The sequence below is a fragment of the Peromyscus maniculatus genome, chromosome 5 (genome assembly GCF_049852395.1).
Source record: "Peromyscus maniculatus bairdii isolate BWxNUB_F1_BW_parent chromosome 5, HU_Pman_BW_mat_3.1, whole genome shotgun sequence".
Classification (NCBI taxonomy): Eukaryota; Metazoa; Chordata; class Mammalia; order Rodentia; family Cricetidae; genus Peromyscus; species Peromyscus maniculatus.
This window is the reverse complement of record NC_134856.1, coordinates 96,347,465-96,368,315: the sequence shown is the minus strand read 5'-3', so window position 1 is coordinate 96,368,315 and position 20,851 is coordinate 96,347,465. Positions and strand designations below refer to the sequence as shown.

Below are 20,851 nucleotides of genomic sequence, written 5' to 3'. Positions count from 1 at the left end.
GAAATCAACACTTCTACTCGTAGGGAATTAGAAGCTGTCTTAGATACGGATAGTAGTGGCCATTACAACCATAGAGAAAGACACCTCATGACTTAAGTATATTTAATACTTTATTATTCAGGGAGAAAAAGATTTAAAAACAGGATTAATATTAAACTACTGCAATAATAAGCAGGTACAGAAAAAAGCCTTGAAGATGGTTTTGATAAATGATCATGCTTTCCTTTTATAAAAACATGCTCCCCTCTCCAAAAATATCTTCTATTAGAGATACTATAAAAAGCTTTTCTAGATGCTGAAAGCAAAACTTATTTCTCATATTTTCTCTTTTTGATAGTTACATTTTACATATTCTCTAATAAGGCAAATGTGCTGTTTCTGTCATCAGGAAAAATGATGCCTTTCATAAACCATAACAGCCACTCAGAGTCGTATGTACAGCAAGCTGTCCACTCTCCCTGGAAAGCTCTGCTGCCTCCTTGGCTGGAGTCTGGGAGCTGGGATTTCCTGAGTCTTCCCACCATTTCCTAAGTGACAAGTATAGCTACTTCTGCTTACACTATGCAAACAATGTGGTCCATGCTCAACCCTTGGATTCCTTCTGGGTCTGGAATTTCAGCACACATCAGACAGATGGTTTCTAAGAGCCCATTCCCAAAGAGATACTGAACTCTGAATCTCCAGACAGCTTCCCTGGCAGAAACCACTTCCCATATGTCATGGAAGCACCTGGAGAAAGTGAGCATGCTCTGTGGTTTAGTGGGGGAGTCAGGTGTGTGTGCTTGCTCCACCCAGACTTTGTTCACTGCTTGTTCCCTTTTGCAAGTTATGCTTTGTATCCTTCACTGTCATGAATCATAGCTACATACTGAGTCCACATATTTATTTAGTAAATCAATGAATATGAGGGTGGTCTTGGAGAATCTCTAACTATAGCATCTAAGACACTTTTAAAGAGGTAAATATAAAACCTGAACAGTCTTCCATAATAGTAGTAACAGCTTAGTGTAACTGCCTCTTTGATGACTTGAGTATTTTAAAGAAATAGCTTAACGGCCAACCTTAAAATATCGAGGTTCTAACTTACATGTGTGCAGATTCTTTTAAAAGAGTCACTTACAGCAGGATGGAAAACATTGATGGCTTGAACAGAAGCCTTTCCTTTTTGCTTGTAGCCGAACACCAGGTCAATCCAGTGACAGATGTTCTGGGACACGTGGTCAGATTCTAGTGCCTGCCGGTGAATGAGGATGAACAGCCGAGGATCATTGCGTGCCCACGGAGGAAGGTTGACGTGGTTAACCCGTTCACCATTCTGACGCACACCGAAGTCAAAACCTTAGGAAAATTAATCCACAATGTTTAATTCTGCCAAGGCATGCTTCATTCAGCCCACAGAGCATAAGAGTTCAGGAAAACAGGGTCAGTGCACCACATCCGACGGCAGCAGCAAGGTGAACTGCCCTACAGTAAGAATCACTGCTCATCTACTTCTTTCTGTACCAACAGGGACAGGATAGACACTAAGCTACTTCAAACTGGGACTTTCAACTTTACCCTTCATCCACTTCTAATAGGATGACAAAAAAGCAGAAAATCAGTGTCCACGATTTCTAGTAGTATGCTCACCAAACTCTTCAAACACAGTGAGTGCTTAAATACCTATTTAATTATAAACTTGGTTAACATCAAATTAAAGCTTTGTATAAGCATTTCTAGATTGTTGGTATTTTTATAAATTGAGCACTATATTTTTAATAGATATTAATATTCTGTAGTTCAGAAAACACCTTACAGAGCAGACACCCCTAAAATAAGTTGTCATAGTATACTGGTTTTATGGACAATGACAGGTCTGTTCTGACTTTCTAAGGAGCATTCCTGGCCCAACAACAACAACAACAACAAAAATACAACACACTGACTAGAAAGCTTCTTTGTTTGTTTTTTGAAACTGTTTCTTTGTGTATCCCTGGCTGTCCTGGTACTCACTCTGTAGGCCAGGCTGGCATCAAACTCAGAGATCTGCTTGCCTCTGCCTCCCAAGTATGCACCACCACCGCCCAGCTGACTAAAAGGGCTCTTTGTGACATGAATATGTGTTAATATGTCCATTTCATTTGTCTGCTAGTGTAAAAAATATCAGAAATTTTTATTTAAAAACACTGTCCTAAAGGACTTTGTCTGAAAGCCAGACATGGCAGTGCATGCCTGCAATCCAGCCCTTGTCAAGATGAAAAGGGAATACTGGGGGTTCCAGGCCAGCCGGGGCTACACAGGGAGACAGAGTCTCTTAAAACGAATAAACCTCTTTGAATAGAGATTTTTCTATAGAAAAGCTAACTACTATGAGCAGGATTAAAATTAAAAAGGATCTTCTTAAAAATTAAACTGTCTAACTGTTTCTTGATTGTGTGAGTATGGTATGAAGGTTCTTCACCAGTTTGTAAACATTTTGAAATATGATACAAAATATAAACTGAGGGTATGTATAAGATCTGTACGTAGGCATCTCAGGATCTCTATTGTATCCTGGAGGGCAGGGATAGGCTTGGTGGGAAGGCCTAATTTATTTAATGGTGGCCAGTGTGGCCTAAGGGCTGGGGAAGGACCATGAACTGAATCATCACTTTCAGGTCCTAGGGCACATCACAAAGAAGACACTTGGAACATATGAATAAAGGGCACTGGGAAGACTGCTGACAGGAAAAGACACGAGCCTTAGAGCCTTTTGAAGAAGAGGTTACAGAGGCTGCAGAGATAGCTCAATGGTTAAGAACACTGGTTGTGCTTCCAGAGGATCTGGGTTCAATTCTCAGCACCCACATGGAGGCTCACAACAGTCTGTAACTCCAGTCTTGGGGGATCCAATGTTCTTCTGGCCTCTGCAGGTACTGCACACATGTGGTGCAGTCATATATACAGGCAGACCACCCATACACATAAAACAAAATAATAAAGATTAATTTTTTTTTAAAAGAGGCTACAGTATTTCCTGACTACTATGCTTTTGGGTCTTATTTCTGCATCATCAAGTGATAGCCTGTGAGTGCTCAATTTGGATCTGGATGGACAGAGATGAGAAAGAGCTGGGGAAGGGATGCTGTTTGGCTGACAAGGCTAGGTTGGAAAAGGTCATTTAGCTTTTGCCCGTCTCAGAATACTTGCCTTTGCATCCCTGAATAGCCAAATAGTATGTGAGGAAGCCCAAACCAGCCCTTTTGGAGAGACTGTCTGGAAAAGCACAGGTCAACTTAAGGGAAGGGACTGCGGATCTGCCACTTAGCTCTGAATGTAACCAAGGACATTTGGTTGACCTGCACTTGCAAAAACTGTGATAAATAACAAATTAATTGGTGCTTTGAGTCACTAAGTGTTGGAGGGATTTGTCATAAAGACATAATAGGAGCACACATGAGAGACAGAGAAAACAGGCAGTAGATTTAAATGCGCTCCAAACTCAAATCCATATGTGGGTTCCCCCAAGCCTCAGGTGCTGACATTTGACTTATATTTTCATATTAGTACTGCAAATGACTGTGCCACTGGAGCTCCAGACTGAGGTGATCTAGACAGGCAACATGATGAAACAGCTCCAGGGTAATTAGCAGGTTGAGTGCATTAATAATTTGCCAAAGAGCCTCAGCAGACAGCCTACAACAACCTTCTAAGGTGTTTTGTCTAACACTGACTTACCTAAAGATATGTCTCAATTTCATATACTCCTGAGGGTCACATGAAATTAAGGAAAACAACTCAAAAGTATCCACCCCAGAGTTGACTGAGCTTCGAAAAGGTGGCCCAGGTCAGTGGCATGGCAGCCCTGGATTTTATTCTCCAGAAGACCCTTTGATTTTTGCTTAGTAGATAGTTCTTCGTAGAGAGTTTTCCTTCTTTGCCTTTTCTTTTTCCTCCCATAGTCTGTATCACAGGTATGCACAACCACATGTGGTTTGTGTGGTCCATGTCAGGAGGGTACAGCACCAACCCAGTCACAGCCCCAGCCACAGACTCTTCTCTCTTTCATTTCTTCATAACATTATTCAGATTTTTGTTAATTTACATTTTCAAAGAATTGCTTTTTACTCTTACTTTTTATTTATTTATTTATTTTTTTAAGTTTTCTCCAGACTGGGTTTCTTTGTGTAGTTCTGGTGCCTGTCCTGGATCTCACTTTGTAGCCCAGGCTGGCCTCGAACTCACAGAGATCTACCTGGCTCTGCCTCCTGAGTGCTAGAATTAAAGGCGTGTGCCACCACTGACTGACTTACTCTTACTTTTTAATGAATGTAACTTTTATAAACAGAAGAAAATTGTGTAATAAAGTTAAAATAGATGTTACAAATAATTTTAATAGTTAAACACACAGTTCCCCTAGCTGGGCAGTGGTATCACACACCTTTAATCCCAGCACTCAGGAGTTAGATGCAGGTGGATTTCTGTGAGTTCAAAGCCAGCCTGGTCTATAGGGGGAGTTCCAGGACAGCCAGGGCTCCTCAAGGAAACCCTATCTTGAAAAAAACAAAATAAAAACAACCCCAAAACAACACACCACAGTTCCCCAAATGCAGCCAGTCTTATAAAATATCAGAAATCCTCAATCTCACCTGGAAATAAAATTATACATTTAACGCCGTGAATCTCTCCTATCTAGAAATTCAAATTTCAAGTCTTAGAAAAGCTACTTTTGGAAAATTATAACTCCACTGCACACCCTTCAAACTGTGTGAAAAACGACCTGCTGTGTACCTTCACGGTTCACTAGGAACTCAGGGAGATAGAAGAACTCTGGAATCAGCTCCTTCACGTCAGTCATGGATTCGAATGATGAGAGGCGCCAAGTTGTGTTTGTAGAATGAAAAGTTCTGTCTGGAATGTCGAAACTCTGATCTGAGAAGACACAAAGACTGTGTTCCACTTGAAGCTTCCCATAACTTTTGTTGCTTCAAAAATTACTGAAGAAATAGTCCTTTGGTTTATTTAAAATATTATTCAAATTCTTGGAATGACATTATTTTCAACTGTATTGTGATTTCATCATTTCTAAATAGAAGAATTTTTTTATCATTTACTTGCTTAAATGACTATCTTCTACCTAGTTAGAATGAAAGTTTCACAAAAGCAGGAGCCTAAGGGCCCACCCATACCCAGCACACAAAAATGATCTCTTTATTAAAGTGAATGCATAAATTTAAAGAAGGGGAAATTATGGGTTGTGGAGATGGCTTAGATGGCAAAGTCCCTGCTACAAAAGTTTGATTCGACAGTTTGATTCAAGCATGCATGTAAAACCAGGTGGGCTGGTGTGTTTCTGTAACTCCAGCACTGGGATGCTCCATGTGTAGGCAACACAGAGAGATTCCTGGAGTTCACTGGCCATGCAGGTTAGCTGACTTGATGAGTTCTAGGTTCAGTAAGAGATCACGTTTCAAAAAATGGGGAGCAGTTAAGGAGGACACCTGTTGATCTATGGCCTCTATAAGCAGGCCCGTATATGCATGCACCTGAACATACATACATACATACAGAGAGGGAGAGAGAGAGAGAGAGAGAGAGAGAGAGAGAGAGAGAGAGAGAGAGAGGGAGGGAGGGAGGGAGGGAGGGAGGGAGGGAGGGAGGGAGGGAGGGAGGGAGAGAGAGGGAGAGGGAGGCAGGAGGGATGGATAGAGGGATGGAGGGATGGAGGGAAGGATGGATGGAGGGATGGAGGAAGGGAGGGATGGAGGAGGGAGGGAAGGAAGGAGGGAGGGAAGTAAGGAGGGAGGGAGGACAGAGAGAATATAGTTTGGTACATGGCTCTTTTCTTTACCAAGACTATTTAGATTTACTTTTTTTTAAGGGTGGGGCCATTGCTTTCTAAAATGAAAACTTTTAGGGTACAAAATGTTTCATTATGACATTTCCCTACAGCATTTTACTGTAATTTTCTTATATTTGCCTCTCCTATCACCCCCACCTTTCCTTCCTCATTCCCATTACTGCCCATTGTCCTCCTGCGGATAGTCCGTCTTCTGTCTCTATGTTGTGTGTGTGTGTGTGTTGATACATTAGATTCTGCATGTAAAAGAAAATATTCTTTATTACCTTTGTTCTCCTCCCCTTCCATCCAGACTACTTCCTCCCTTACATAGTCCCCTTCCACTTTTACACCACACACACACACACACACACACACACACACCCCTAAATTCTGCACAGGAGAGAAAACTTGCAATACTGACACTGCTTTTCAGATGCACCAACTCTGAGCTTAAGCATTAACTAAAATTTTTATCAATTAATATAAAACTGAGCATACTCACTCCTGTTCATTTTTTTTTTTGGAATAGACTATTAATGACAAAGAAGTGAATATTGTCTCTGTATCTTTTCTGTGAACAATTACCAGCCTTTCCATTCACAGGCCTGGAAGGCCAGTTTCTCAGAAAAGCAGCTGTGCGTATGGATCTTAGGGACTGGGCTATACTGTCTAAAGCGCCTCTGCACTTGCTGGAATCTGAGCACATCTTCTGTGTAGAGAATGTCACAAACTAATCTCAGCACCAAGCACAGCAATTTCTAAAGAATGAGCTCATTTCTTTCTCCAAGTCTGCTTGCTCTGCTGAGCTACATTTTCCATTATTTTTATCGTTTTTCATCTACTACACTGAGCCAGTTAGCACTGGCTGGCCACTAAATCAAATCTGGGGAAAAACAAGATTTATAATTTTTTTTCAGAAAGTAAGAAACGTCAGGTCATCATGGAGTCATGGCACACAGAGCTCAGACTAAGCAACTGTGTAACAAGAGTAACAACAATAGGTTCTATTGGAGTGGTACAACTTTCTGCAGTTTCTGTTTTTTAAAAACATCCCACTGAAAATTACCATAATATAAAACATGCTCATATTAGACCAGTGGTTCTCAATGAGTAGCCCTTCTCCCTTCTAGGTGTTATTTGGTAATGTCTAAAGTTATTTTTGGTTGTCACACTAACATTGGTTGGTAGAAGCCAGGGATTCTGCCAAAATGTCCTGCAATGAATGCACAGGGCAACCCTTGAGACAAAAACAAATAAACAAACAAACAAACAAACAAACAAACAAAAAACAAAAAACAAACATTATGTAACTTAAAGTAACTCTAGTGCTAAGGTTGAGAATTCCTGGACTAACTCATTAGGTTAGGAAAAAAATTCAAAAGTCAGCAAAAGCTAATGAAATGAAAGTGAAAGAGGATTAAGGTAGCGTTAGGGTTTAAAACTAGTCTATGAATAAATATGCAATGAAGATCTAGGCATGGCAGTACATTCCTGTAACATCAGAGCTTTGAAAGTAGAGGCAGGAGGATCAGGAATTCAAGGCTAATCTCAGCTACATAAGTTTAATGCCCATCTTGGCTACATTAACACTTGGTTTCAAAACAACAATGTAATTACTTAACGAAGAAAAACTAATATTATAGATGAATCTATTCATAACAACAATATAATAAAGATTGATGGTTGACTGGAGATTTTATATTGATGAATTCTTGGGCTTCACTGAAAGAAATGGTTTTAGTTGGAGGGATGTTAATAGCACTGCAGTGTTTCAAATTACATTAAAATATTATTTCACTGCCATTTTTTTTTAACAAAATGACATTCACAAATGAATGCTCTTATGTCCAAAACGATCTTTAAACAATGGCACACTTAGAATCCACAGCAAGCAAGGATGGTATAAACATCAGTTTTGAATGATCTTCCTTAACAGAGCTGCTCATTTGCTTATGGGAGTTCCTTGCACTGGCTGGAATGGGACCATACACACTCTCAACCAGAGATCAAGTTAACTAGGGATAACTGGTCAAGGAAAAGCAAGACGAAGAGGGAAGAAAGGGACATGGCATGTCTTGGGAAACTAGGGAGAGGTCTCAGTGGGTAGGAGCGCTTACAGCACAAGCTTTGAGGACCTCAGTTTGGATCCCAGCACCCATGTAAAAAAGCTCAGAGTGGCCACCTGTGTGCTTGTTACCCAGTGCTGTGGGGCTGGGGAGAGAAAGAAGTATCTTGGGGCTTTTTGGCTGCCAGACTCACTGTAGGCTTAGTGAGATACACTTTCTTAAAAGAATAAGATACAGGGCAATAGAGCAGGACACCTGATGTCCTCCTCTGGCTTCTGCACACACACACACACTGGCCCATGCACATACAATTCTCTCTCTGTCTCTCTCAAGCCCCATCCACACTAAGCATAGGGAATACAAATTCATTTTTCTGAGAGGTTGTTTTAAGAATAAAAGACATAAAGAAGTACAAGAAAAGTAGGACAAACTGATTGGACAATGGTTTCCTACACAGATGTCATTAGCAACAATTCCAGAGCCAGTACCTCCGTTCTCACTGGCTAGTGTGGTGAGTTTCACTGGTACACAATGAATTCCCTCAGTCATCTTCAGGCTGTCATGCAAAGTGCTGAGCTAGATTACTAGCATGCTTTACTACAGAGATGATGCAGTGTGTTCTTTATTAACTAGCTACCATAAATAATAACAATACTTTCCAATAACAGATTTTTATATAAAAAATTACATAAGCTGCAAGACTTTAGTACTTTGAAATAATTATTGGGTTGCAAGCCTTTAAAAGAGAGCTGAGCTGGGTGTGGTGACACATGCCTTTAATCTTATCACTCAGAAGGCAGAGGCAGGTAGACCTCTGAGTTCAAGGCCAGCCTGGCCTACAGAGTGAGTTCTAGGATAGCCAGGGCTACATAGAAAAACCCTGCCTCAAAAAAAAAAAATGAAATAAAATAAAAGTGAGCTGAATATAATTTAACTGATAAATTTTACAGTTTGTGAATTAGATCTTAATTTTTAAAAAGTAATTACATTTTTATAAACTTAGATATGACCTAAAGCTAAAATCTCAGATTAGAGCAAGAAGATTTGACTACCATTTTTAAAATGGAGGATTTTAGTGACTGGTTAAGTAGGATTCTTTTTCCTAGGCTTAGTTAGAGTAAAATTTTAAGAAGCTAGTCAAGTTTTTTTTATTGTTGTTGTAATGATATAACATGACTTTTGGGGTAGTGCTTCGAGACACAGGTGGGAAAGATTCGTCCCAACTGCAGGGCCAGGCAGGACCAGAGAAACTTCCAGCTACATTTGGTGTCCAACTTGTGGGACACAGATTTACAAAAAAGCCACTTGTGGCCTTAAAGGCCCCCAGCTCAGGCTGGAGTTGCACGTGGCCAGATCTTCACCCATGTGGACCCAAGTCTCTTTGGCTTTTTCTCTCCTGGTGGGTGGTGGGCTCTCTCTGGATTCCCATCTCGGACTGCCACCACACTAGGTAGCTGCTTTGAAATTCCTTTCTTCTACTTCTATTGTTCTACACAGTCAACAGACTTGATAAGTCAATTAAGATATCTTAAAGGGAGAAATTAGTTAAAAGAGATTTTTTTCCCACATTAAAAAATGGGAAACATTTTTACAATGGAAGAAATTTGGTCTCTGTTTGATAATACATTAGGCAGTCTGAAAATGGAACATTAAATGAGAGGATAATTAATGTTGATGGGATTTATATAATGTCAATTATGAATATTATTTGTTTGATCATTTTTACTTTGGCATTAAAAAGGTTGGTCAATTTGAGTGCCAAGATAAAAGTTTTAGAAAAACTTGTTAAAACAGATTATAGAGAAATTCAGACCCAGACAGAAGAATTTAAAGGTAAACCTATCTCAGCATTGAATTATTCAGTTACAGAGAAACAGCCTAAGGTTACCAGACAGCAAACATTAATCTACCCAGTAACCTTACAGGAACTGCCAAATACTCAAGGGTGAAGCTAACTGGACTCCAGTGAAATGTTAGATTTGATGAGATTTAAAGAAGCTATAGTATCATATGGTATGCATTCTCCATTTGTAAAGTAGATGTTAAACTCATGGTCAACCTGTAATAGAATTATCCCTCAGGACTGGAAAGATTTGGCTACAGTCCTAGAGACTGGGCCACAGTTACAATGGGTGACCTAGTGAAAATAGGAAGCAAAGACTAAAGAATAACAATGTAGGACTAGAAGTGTGGAAATTTTCCAAAATCAACTTCTTGGAGAAGGCAATTATGCTGATATACAAAGACAATGTTTACATGATAACCAAACCCTAATTCTATGCTGCAAGGCAGCCATGAATACATGGAACAGAATTGAAGAGGCAGGGAAGAAAATTGAGTCATTTACGAAAGTTATACAGGGCCCAAAAGAAACCACAGATTTCTTACAAAGGCTGTCTTCAGCAGTAAATAGAATGATACCAAATTCAGAAGCTAGACAGATAATAATTGAATCTTTGGCTTTTGAGAACACCGCTGCAGCATGTTAAAGGGTAGTCAGGCTGTTAAAGGCGAGATCAGCACCCTGGAGGATTGGACCAGTGATACAATTAATATTGAATCTAATGACCATGATGATACATGGATAAGAGAGGTGATTTCTAGAGGTCTGAAGAAAAATAATAATGTCAGATGCTTTAATTGTGGTAAACAAGGCCACCTAAAAAGGGACTATAAACAGGGCATTCCTAGAAACAATGTTTCTTCAAGGAACAATGGCAAAAGAACGCCCTTCCCTTCTGGATTATGCAGAAGGTGTGGTAAAGGTGAGCATTGGACCAATGAATGTAGATCAACACAGGACAGACAAGGTAATCCTTTGCCTTTGCCGGTCAGGGAACTCCAAGGGGCCTCTTGCAGGTCCCCATGGCAAATCCAGTGCAGTCCTTTCCTGCCATAGTAGAAGAAACCCCTCAGAGTAATTAAATAACCAAATGCCTATTGTAATAAACCAATTGCTCAGGGTGATAGAAAAGCTATAGTAGAGAGACGCCAGCATCACCAGGAGAAGTAAGATGTGAAAGTACTGGTAAGCCACGGCCATGTGGCAATTTACAGATTAATAGAATTGGTTTAAGTTATAAGAGCTAGCTAGCAAGAAGCCTGAGCCATAGGCCATACAGTTTGTAAATAATGTAAGCCTCTGTGTGTTTACTTGGGGCCAAGCAGCTGTGAGACGTGGATGGGAAAGATTCGTTCTAACCGCAGGGCCAGGCAGGACCAGAGAAACTTCCAGCTACAGGGTAGTTACAAAACATATCCTTACCTTGATAGGCTAGAAACATTTTAGTGAAAGGAGGCATCCTGACCAGGAAATGGAGCACGGTGCCGCTGTTGGAGTAGTGGGAGCCATAGTGGTAGGGCTGCACAGGAGGCATGGGGTCGTCCTCTCGGGCTCCTTTGCGGTACTCTTCCTCCAAGTACTACAGGACAAAGAGCAGGAAAATTCACGATCTGTGCTCCAAATATGGCTAGTTTTCCCTTCCATTTTCCTCCACCTCTTTGACATTATTCTTGTCTTCCCAATTGTGTTCAGAGCCCACAGCCATTTTGAGCTCTAGGAGTCTCCTACTGACCCCCGGCCAACAGTTCTCTCTACCTCCATTCCTAGTCCCACATGAGGACACAGCTGCTTTGCATTCTCACTCTTAGTTTACAGCTCCAAATATCTAAACTGGTGCCCTCAAAAACCGAGAGCTGATTCTACCACCATAGATGTCTTCAATGAAGAGCTTCATGATATATTTTGAGTGCTTCTCCAGAAATGGAAATACAGTAAGAGAGCATACATCACCACGATTAACACAGTGGTGTAGGATGGTTTTGTGGAGCATGTACACAGAGTTAGAAAGAAAATGATGATCTTCCCCCACCACAAAGGAGGCAGCTCAGCCACACATCTCCCATCTGTCACTATGCTCATCTTTACAGCTCTGTGTGCCTGACAGCAAAGCTGGATGCAGTGAAATTTCAAGTAATGTCTTGACTCCCATAGACTGTCATATTTTCTATTGCAGAAGACTCAAATGGTGAATTTCAGGCACTTGGAAGGACATCTCTGGAATTGGGACATGAATGATATGGGAATATGAGAAAACTGCTTCTGCTGCTCCTATTACTATAGTATAAAGAATATACTATGCAGTAAGTCAGTTTTCTAAGTTTCCAGTTGAATTCCATTAATATTAACATTGTTAATATAGGTAACTCATTTCTATTTAAATAGGTAATTTCACTTCTAAAATGCACAATTTTCTAAATATATCTAGTGTTTATAGTAGAAATAAATACATAAATATTCAATATACAACAAACTAACATGATCATATTAATGTTTTCTATTATAAAGATACCATTATTTCTATACAATATAAATAAAACTCAGAGGAATGAATAGTTGGGTCTCTGGAAATCTGTGATTTTTATGCATTTGAAAATACAATGGATTAATTAGCTCTCAAATTGTGCCAAAATGAAAGTATATTTTTTTTCCATTCTTGGAAGGTGTTTCCATAGAACTAAGACAAAAATGATATTCAGTTCATACAATTTCTAGTTCTTAAAGTACAAGGAAACAAATAAACAAAAAATAAATACTAAAATAAATAAATACTACAAATAAAAAAGCATAGGTTCATAAAGCCCCATATTCAATGGAAACTAAAGCTACCTTGTATGTGTCAACATAGCGGTCTTCTTTTTCTTTATACTGCACAGCTATAGGCTTAGATAGGTTTCTACAAAGGAAGAGAAGATAGAAAAATATGAAGTAATTTGATACTGCCAGTATTCAGCTGCTCATGTCTTCATCCTGAAAATGAGCAATTAACAAAATGCCCTTAACTCACATAAGCATGTTGCTTTGTAACCGACAGTCACCATTCAAAATCATGACCTCATAAACTGTTAAGAGATGCAAGTCCAGATCTGCATCTGTACAGTGAATTACTACTGACTCTTCTGGGTGATGCTGTCATGCAGCACCATGCAGGTGTGCATGCACATGAGTATGATAGTACCGGCGTTCCGACTATTAATACCACATACCATTCTCAGAGGACAAAAATGCAAGGAACATGCCCTCACTTTTACCCACTATAAAACTTATCAGTGTCTCTGTAGGGTGCAAAAATGGGTAGAAGAAATAGCTCTGATTTGAGGGATCAGGTGCTCTGGCTAAGAGGCACAAGGAGAAGACCGTCTACAATGTCAAAATCTGACACTGTACTAGAATAATAGCAAGATTTGCCAAGGTTCAGTAAATCCAATCATTCAGCTTATTCAGGTGTAATTTTTTTTTTTTTTTGAGACAAGCCCTCACTATGTAGCCCAAGCTAGCCTTAAGCTCACTTTGCAGTTCAGGCTGGCCTTGTGCTTGCAACGGTCCTCCTGTCTGGGTCTCCTCAGTGCTGCGATTACAAGAATGTGTTACCACGTCCCCACGACACAGCTTTTTTGATTAATTACTATTTCCTAAGGATGTGGAGTTTAGTAACATTAAATGCACATTCTGGTGACCACTGTCTAAGCTTAGAGACGTTGTCAAAAAAGTAAAACAGTTTTATAGGATAGATGTCAATTTACACTACAAAATACAGAGAAATTATCTTTTTGTTTGTTTTTGTTTTTTGTTTTACAAGACAGGGTTTTCTCTGTGTATCCCTGGCTGGCCTGGAACTAACTCTGTAGACCAGGCTGGCTTCAAACTCATAGAGATCCACCTGCCACCCAAGTGCTGGGATTAGAGGTGTGCACCACCACCACCTAGCATCAAAGAAATTATCTTTAAGATCCGGGCACTTTTTTTTTTTATTCCTTAAGAATTTGGTAATAAGTCTTCTTAGATACAAATTATATTATTATGGCTGAAAATGAAGACATTCCAGTTGTTGCTAGGTGTGGTGACACATGATTTAATCCCAGTACTTGGGTGGCAGAAGCAGACGAATCTCTGTGAGTTCAAGCCAGCCTGATCTACATAGCAAGTTCTAGGCTATTAAGAGTTACATGATAAAACCCTGCCTCAAACAGGCAGACAGATAGAAAAACAAATAAACATAACAAAACCCTCAAAGAAATTGCAGTTAAGTGAACAGAATAAACAAAAAACCAGTCATGCTGCTATTTATTCATAGGGAAAACATTTTAGCATGTATTTGTCCTGCTTATTAGTGATTGCCTATATATATTTTAATCAAAAGAATGTTTTTTTCATGCGTACAAAATGTACTTTTACAGTATTTTTTTTAACACATATTTATTTTGTATAAATGTAGGTGATGAGTATGTGTGGGTATGCATGCTATGGTGTGCACTTGGAGATCATAAGAACCTTTGGGGGAGTTGGTTCTCTGTATGATGTGAGTTCCAAGGATCAAACTCAGATCCTCAGACTGGGGAGCAAGTATGACTTGCTAAGTCATTTCACCTGTCTTACAATATTGTTTTAGTACTTGCAGCATACAATAATATATTCTAATCTAATGCTGGATCTTCAGGCTGTTTCTAGATTTTAGATACACTGAAAAAATTACAGGAGCACCACATTCCTAGCTAAATCTTTACACACAGTGCTAGATACCAAAACAAGCAAAGAACCAGGCAAGTTCAGGTCCCAGTTCTCATGAAACAACTGCTGGGTGGAACCTTTATGTTGAGCATATGTCCTTTAGTATTCCTAAGAATAATTCCTAGAAGCTAACTTGCTAAAACAGTATGCACATCTAACAGTTTTTTGGACACACACTGTCAAACTCCTTTCCAGAAAGGCCACATATATTTATAGCAGCAATGTGTAAAATGTTCAAATGTCCAACAGCTGTGTATATAGTATCTACAAGACAGACAATGTGCCACTGTGGATTCACTTGAGCCTGACTTCTTGAGAAAGGGCCAAATCAGGCCTATTTTGGAGGCGTTATAATCAAGATATTTATAAACATCCCAAGTGAAATATTTGAAGTCAATTTTTCTTTAAATAAGAGAACTTTTTTTTTCAAACTAAATGAAATATTTGCCAATGATTTTGGGCTATCTGGTTTCTTTAAAAATAACAGTTTGTTCAAGAAAGGCAGAAAAATGCTATATACTTTTCCTTTAATTCTCAAACTTCAAATTATGGAATTACCTCCAAAGGTACCAATGACCTTTGTTTCATGGCCCCCCATATGTAATTTTTTAAAAGTATAGAATGAACATTCTTTTTTTTCCCCTTTGAGACAGGGTTTCTCTGTATCGTTTTGGTACCTTTCCTGGATATCACTTTGTAGACCAGGCTGGCCTTGAACTCACAGAGATCCACCTGGCTCTGCCTCCTAAGTGCTGGGATTAAAGGCATGTGCCACCACTACCCAGCTAGAATGAACATTCTTTTTTTTTTTTTTTTGGTTTTTCGAGACAGGGTTTCTCTGTGTAGCTTTGCGCCTTTCCTGGAGCTCACTTGGTAGCCCAGGCTGGCCTCGAACTCACAGAGATCCGCCTGGCTCTGCCTCCCGAGTGCTGGGATTAAAGGCGTGCGCCACCAACGCCCGGCTTTAGAATGAACATTCTTAATCTAGAGATCTGAAATCCAAAATGATCCTAAATTCAAAGCTTCATAACACACCGTGCATCACAACCAGTCAGACCAGAGCATCTTAGATTTCACATGCTTAGATTTGGGATGTTCAACTGGGAGTGTGCAAACATTCTAAAACTCAGAAATCCAGAAAGTACTTATGATCCTAAACATTTTGGATAAGGGACATGTAGACTATAAAATGATTAAATAATGTAGTTTTTTAATTTCAAGAGGTTTCAGCTACTTGTTCTTGTTGCCATTATTCTCTTGGATCCTCAGACTGTCCTGTCTTTGGTAATGAGAGTCTATTAAGTTTGTTTCTATGTTGTTTCCTTGTTCTCCAATGAAACAAGGTATCTTAAGCTCAGTTTCTATATTTTCTTTTCATAAATTTAGAAGAGATAAGAGGATTAGTGTGCTGGCTAGTCTTGATACAAGCTGGAGTTCTCTAAAAGTTCTCAATGAGGAAATGCCTCCATAAGATCTAGCTGTAGGGCATTTTCTTAAATAGTAATTGTTGGGGGAGGGCCCAGTCCATTGTGGATGGTTTCATTCCTGGGTGTGTGGTCCTGGGTTCTATAAGAAAGTAGGCTGAGCAATCCATGATGAGCAAGCCAGTGAGCATGCTCCACAGCCTCTGCATCAGCTCCTGTCTCCAGGTTCCTGCCCTGTTTGAGATCCTATCCTGGCTTCCTCTGATGATGAAGAGCAGCATAGATATGTAAGCTGAATTAACACTTTCCTCTCCAACTTGCTTTTTGGTCATGGCATTTCATTACAGCAATAGCAAATTATAGCTAAGACAGATAGGGAACCATCCTTATGCAATTTCTACTGAAATAACTGATTCAAGCAATAAAGCCATGGATGAAACTATTAGATAAAAGTTCAGTGTGAACCTGCAACTACAAACCATCATAAGCATCCTCAGAGAAGAGCACTATAGCCCTCCTGATGGTAGGTAGTGACATCAAATTCACACAGCCATCTTAGTGGATTCCTCCCAAAATAAAGGGTAAGTTGAATCCAAGTAAGCCTTTTGAGCTAATTCCTGCTCTTTAGCAAACAGAGACTTTTGAACAAATGTTATTATGCTGCAAAAATAAAAAAAATACATATAAAAACTTAAAGGCCTTTCTAGTATTTTTTTAACGTGTCTGCAATCAAATGCAATGACAGACGTGACTCAAAATAACCAATCACAAAAGGCATTGTTGAGATAAGCAGGAGACAGTGAATATGGATGGTATGTTAGATACTATCAGGATTGTTAATTTTCTTAGATAGGATAATAGCACTGTAATAATGTAAGGAAACATCCTATTGTTGCAAAAGATGTATACAGTAGAACTCAAAGGTGGCATAACTAGATATTTGAAATAAAAAGAAAAAAAATGATGCAAGTTTGGTAAAATCTTCATAATTCACAATCATTGAATTGGGGAAGATGAATTATAAAGGTTTCATTAATCATTAAATTTTTGTGCATATTTGAAAGTTTTCAAAGTAAAAACTTGAATGGCATAAATTCAGCATGTATATAAACCCAAAATGCAATGCTTTTACTTGCCTATAGATAGATGGATCATTGAGGTCAAGAGTTTCACTAACATAGTCAGAGAGAATAAAGGGGAACACGGGGTACTGCATGAGATCATTGAAGGATCGGCCGGCATGCTTGTTTAAATGAGTCAAATATTCAAAATTGGTAATTTGTCCGGTATACCACAGGTTTGTCAGAGCAGTGATGTTGCCATACTCCAGAAGATTGGGGAGGTTATTTGTGAGAATGCTCTGGTACACATCATCACGAACCTAAAAGGGAAGGAGAAAAAGAAAGACCAGATATTTTTCGGCTTATTGATATGTCCCTGGAGAAGAAGTAGAACATTGTAGACATGTTATTAATTTGAAATCCTCCAAGAAATCTGCATTAAATGGTAGAGAACCAAATCTGATTGCAGTTCCCTTCTGGAGGCAGGCTCTTAGTCATGAGGCTTACTGCTGGATAAATCTGCCAATAAAATTACCTGGCAGAAATTTCTGTGTTATCTGTTCATAATTCCCAAGGAAAGTTATGCACAGAAGTCACTTAGATACTAAAAACAAAAAAATTCAATAAAAGTACAGCATGATGGTGTAGAAAAGTGTGGTCTTCTTCACTGACTTATTCTTCAGTGATTGCATTAGAACAGATCTGGTCTGTGTGTTCCTGCTAAACCCTTCATGCTGTTATTATATCAATAACATGGAAGTGATAATGTTTACCTCACAAGAATTAAATACAATGTCCTATGTAAGTAGGATGCAAATCCACTACTGATTGAAAACAAAAAATTTCTCCCAACTCCTGTGGTTCTTGGGATTGCACTCATCAGGGCCTTGTTCATTCTAGGCAAACATTCTACCACTGAGCTGCATCCCAGTTCTATAGAAACGTTTTTTCAGAGATTAGTAAAAGTTCTGTAAAGGGAGCTTTCTGACTCTTCCAAAACAAACAAATGAAAACCCCAACAAAACAAACTAAATATACCTCAAAGTCTATGTGTTCAGGTGTAGGAAGAAGAGCTCCTGATGTGACAATGAGAGGCCAGACTGAACGAAAAGGACAAACAGAGCAATGTAGGGACAGACAGACACAGTGCCAAACAACCGACACTGTCACCTAAAATCAAGGGGTGCCAAACGCTGGCACCCAACCAGCTGGATAGGAATCTGTGACGGCGGAGTGTGCAGTCACTCTGGAAGGAAAAAGCTTTCATCCTCCCAGCACATAAAGACACCTACATGGCAGGGGTGTCCAGATGCAGGCAATGGGAAACAGAACACAGGCAGGCTCGACAGTCTGTAGAGAGAGCACAGTGCTGGGGACTACAGTCCTGTGGAGCAGGGCAGCATGCTGAAGGTGGCAGGGGTGCTGGCTGCCGGCTACAGAGGGGCTGCTTGGGGTGCTCTGAATGAGAATGGCCCCCAGAAGCTCATATGTTTAGGAGTTCGGCCCCCAGGGAGTGGAGCTCTTTGAAAGGATTACAAGGATTAGGAGGTGTGGTCTTTCAGTAGTAGGTGTGTCACTGGGGGTGTGCTTTGAAGTTTCAAAAGGCCATACTAGTCCCCCCTTTCCTCCCCCCATCTCTCTCCCCACACCGTGTGTGTGTGTGTGTGTGTGTGTGTGTGTGTGTGTGTGCATAGCAGAGTACAGCTCTCAGTTACTGCTTCAGCACTATGCCTGCCACCACGCTCCCTGCCATGATGACAATGGATTAAACCTCTGAAACTTTAAGCAAGTCCCAATTCAATGCTTTTTTTTTTCCTTAGTAAGAGTCGCCATGGTCATGTGTCTCTTCACAGCAATGGAACAGTGAGTAAGGCACTGCTATTTTATACAGTCAGGGTCAAGAGGGAGGGGATGCTGTTTGGTACAGTAAGGGACTCTGCTGAGGAGACACTTGATCAAGAGGCCTGAGGAAAGTGACAGAGCGAGTCAGTGGGAGTTCCATGGAGAAAAGTATTCCAGGCGGCAGTCAAGTACAAAGGTCCTGCAGCATCAGTGCGTCTGATATATCCAAGGAGAAGAAAACTAGCACGGATAGAGTAGGAGTACAGGAGAGAACGGCAGATGCAGGCAAGAGCTAACAAGGGTCTTGACTACCTGGGGCTCCATCAGGCTCTTGTAAGAGCTTTGACCCTCAGTGAGTGGCATGAGAAGCAATTACAGAGCTTTGAATACAGAAATGAACAGACTGAAGGGGTGGGGTATGGATGCAGCTGGGCCAGTTAGGAAGCTGCTATAAATGCATCAGATGGGAAATGATGGTGGCTCAGAGCAAGACTGTAGCAGTGTAGTCAGGCCAAGGGTATGCCTGGCTGGAGTAGACATGCAGAGGGGGAGGAATGGCAGTCTACTAGGATACTCTCAAGGTTTTTGGTTTGGGCAATAGGGAGATGGAGGTTCCATTTATGGAAGGATATTTTCAGGGAGAATCTTACCTTTAGTTTGAGATACCACTTGGCAACTCCAAGTGAAGATAGCAAGGCAGAGTTAAATAAGTGGGTGTGATGTGTAGGGTCTGGGCACTGATACAGAGCTGAAAGTTGTAGGATACGGACTGCTTTGAAAGCCTTGAGATAGATGAGAAGAGGTCTGAAGAATGAGTGTGAGCTACTCAAGAAGGATACGCAAACATGCTGAGTGGGAAAGCTGATGAGGGGAAAAAGATGGAAGCCCAGGAGCCTAGAAAGGAAGTTGTCATGCGTGGAAAGAAAAGGCTAGTCAGCGTATCAAATGTTTCCGGTGGGACAAGTAAGATGAGGAACACAGAGTTAGAATAGAGGCTAGGGCGACCTGGACAGGATGATGAGAAGAAAGCAGGAGTGGAGCATTTCTGGAGAGAACCTAAGGGACCAAAGGCAGCAGAAGGGACTGCAGGGACAGGCTGGTGGCAGCCAGCAGATGGAACTCCTCCCAAGGTTTTCCACCAAGAAAGTAGGGCCGTGGGGCAAGTAACGGCATGTCGAGGAGGGATCCCAGCCTGAGCAAGTACCAGCTACTCCTATCAGCCACTTGGGGAACTTCAAATTTAACATTTTAGAGGTCAGAGAGAATCTTTATAAGAGTAAGGACTTCCTTAATTAAGATGTAAGGTATATTTTATATAGTTGTAGAGTACCAATTTAAGAAAATTATCATTCATTTAGCTAAACTTCATAGAATCAGTAGCATCATTGGTCACATGATCATTTCAACAAATCTAAATGGTGGTGGATTTACCTTGGTATTGTCAAATGCCAACAGCAGTGTTCTGCCATTTGTTAAAAAGATTTCTACAGCATTATCTCTCAGTTGCCACCAGCGCCTGTGAACTTCTTTAATTTCCTCGTATGTCCAGGAAAAAGATGCTGGTTCTAACTCCCCCTGAAGGGTCTAAGACAAAGGAAACAGATAAAAGTATTTCCATTACATGAAACTAATTATTTTGGCTTTAAATATCAAAACAAAAGAAGAAATCTTTCTTCCATGACAAAAAGTTAAGACTATCTGGAAACCCTCCCATTACATAACACTGCACATGTTAGACAAAATTTAGGAATAAAAAACAAAGAGTATTTCTAGACCTGTTTAGGGTTATAGAATACTGAGCAGCTTTATCCTACATAACATGAGAATTCAGAGTCTTACTGGTTATTTTTACAGCAAATACTAGCATATCCAGAAGAACCTGTTATCATTACTCATCTACATAGACATCAGAATGGCTTAGTTATTCAATTAGACAAAAATTTCCTTTCCTTTTGATAGCAAAGGTACTCAACTGTGAACCGGAAGTGGCAGGGAGCATTTATTTGTTGCTGTTCAGGATCGCGATGAGGAAGAATGACATGACAGACAGAAGTGTGTTAGAGTTTGAATCATAACTCTAATTGCTGAGA

At 40.1% G+C, this 20,851-nt stretch overlaps 1 protein-coding gene across 1 annotated transcript in view; it reads right to left on the bottom strand.

Moving 5' to 3' along the window:
- Window positions 1–20,851, bottom strand: part of Lyst (lysosomal trafficking regulator) — a 160,881-nt gene that overhangs the window by 21,759 nt on the left and 118,271 nt on the right. Inside the window, exons 39-44 of the mRNA XM_006980155.4 lie at window positions 20,193–20,345; window positions 16,995–17,239; window positions 12,536–12,602; window positions 11,132–11,288; window positions 4,750–4,890; window positions 1,121–1,338 (exon numbers count right to left, since the gene is read on the bottom strand). Coding sequence (XP_006980217.1) covers window positions 1,121–1,338; window positions 4,750–4,890; window positions 11,132–11,288; window positions 12,536–12,602; window positions 16,995–17,239; window positions 20,193–20,345 — 981 coding nt within the window. The remainder of the gene's footprint in view (window positions 1–1,120; window positions 1,339–4,749; window positions 4,891–11,131; window positions 11,289–12,535; window positions 12,603–16,994; window positions 17,240–20,192; window positions 20,346–20,851) is intronic.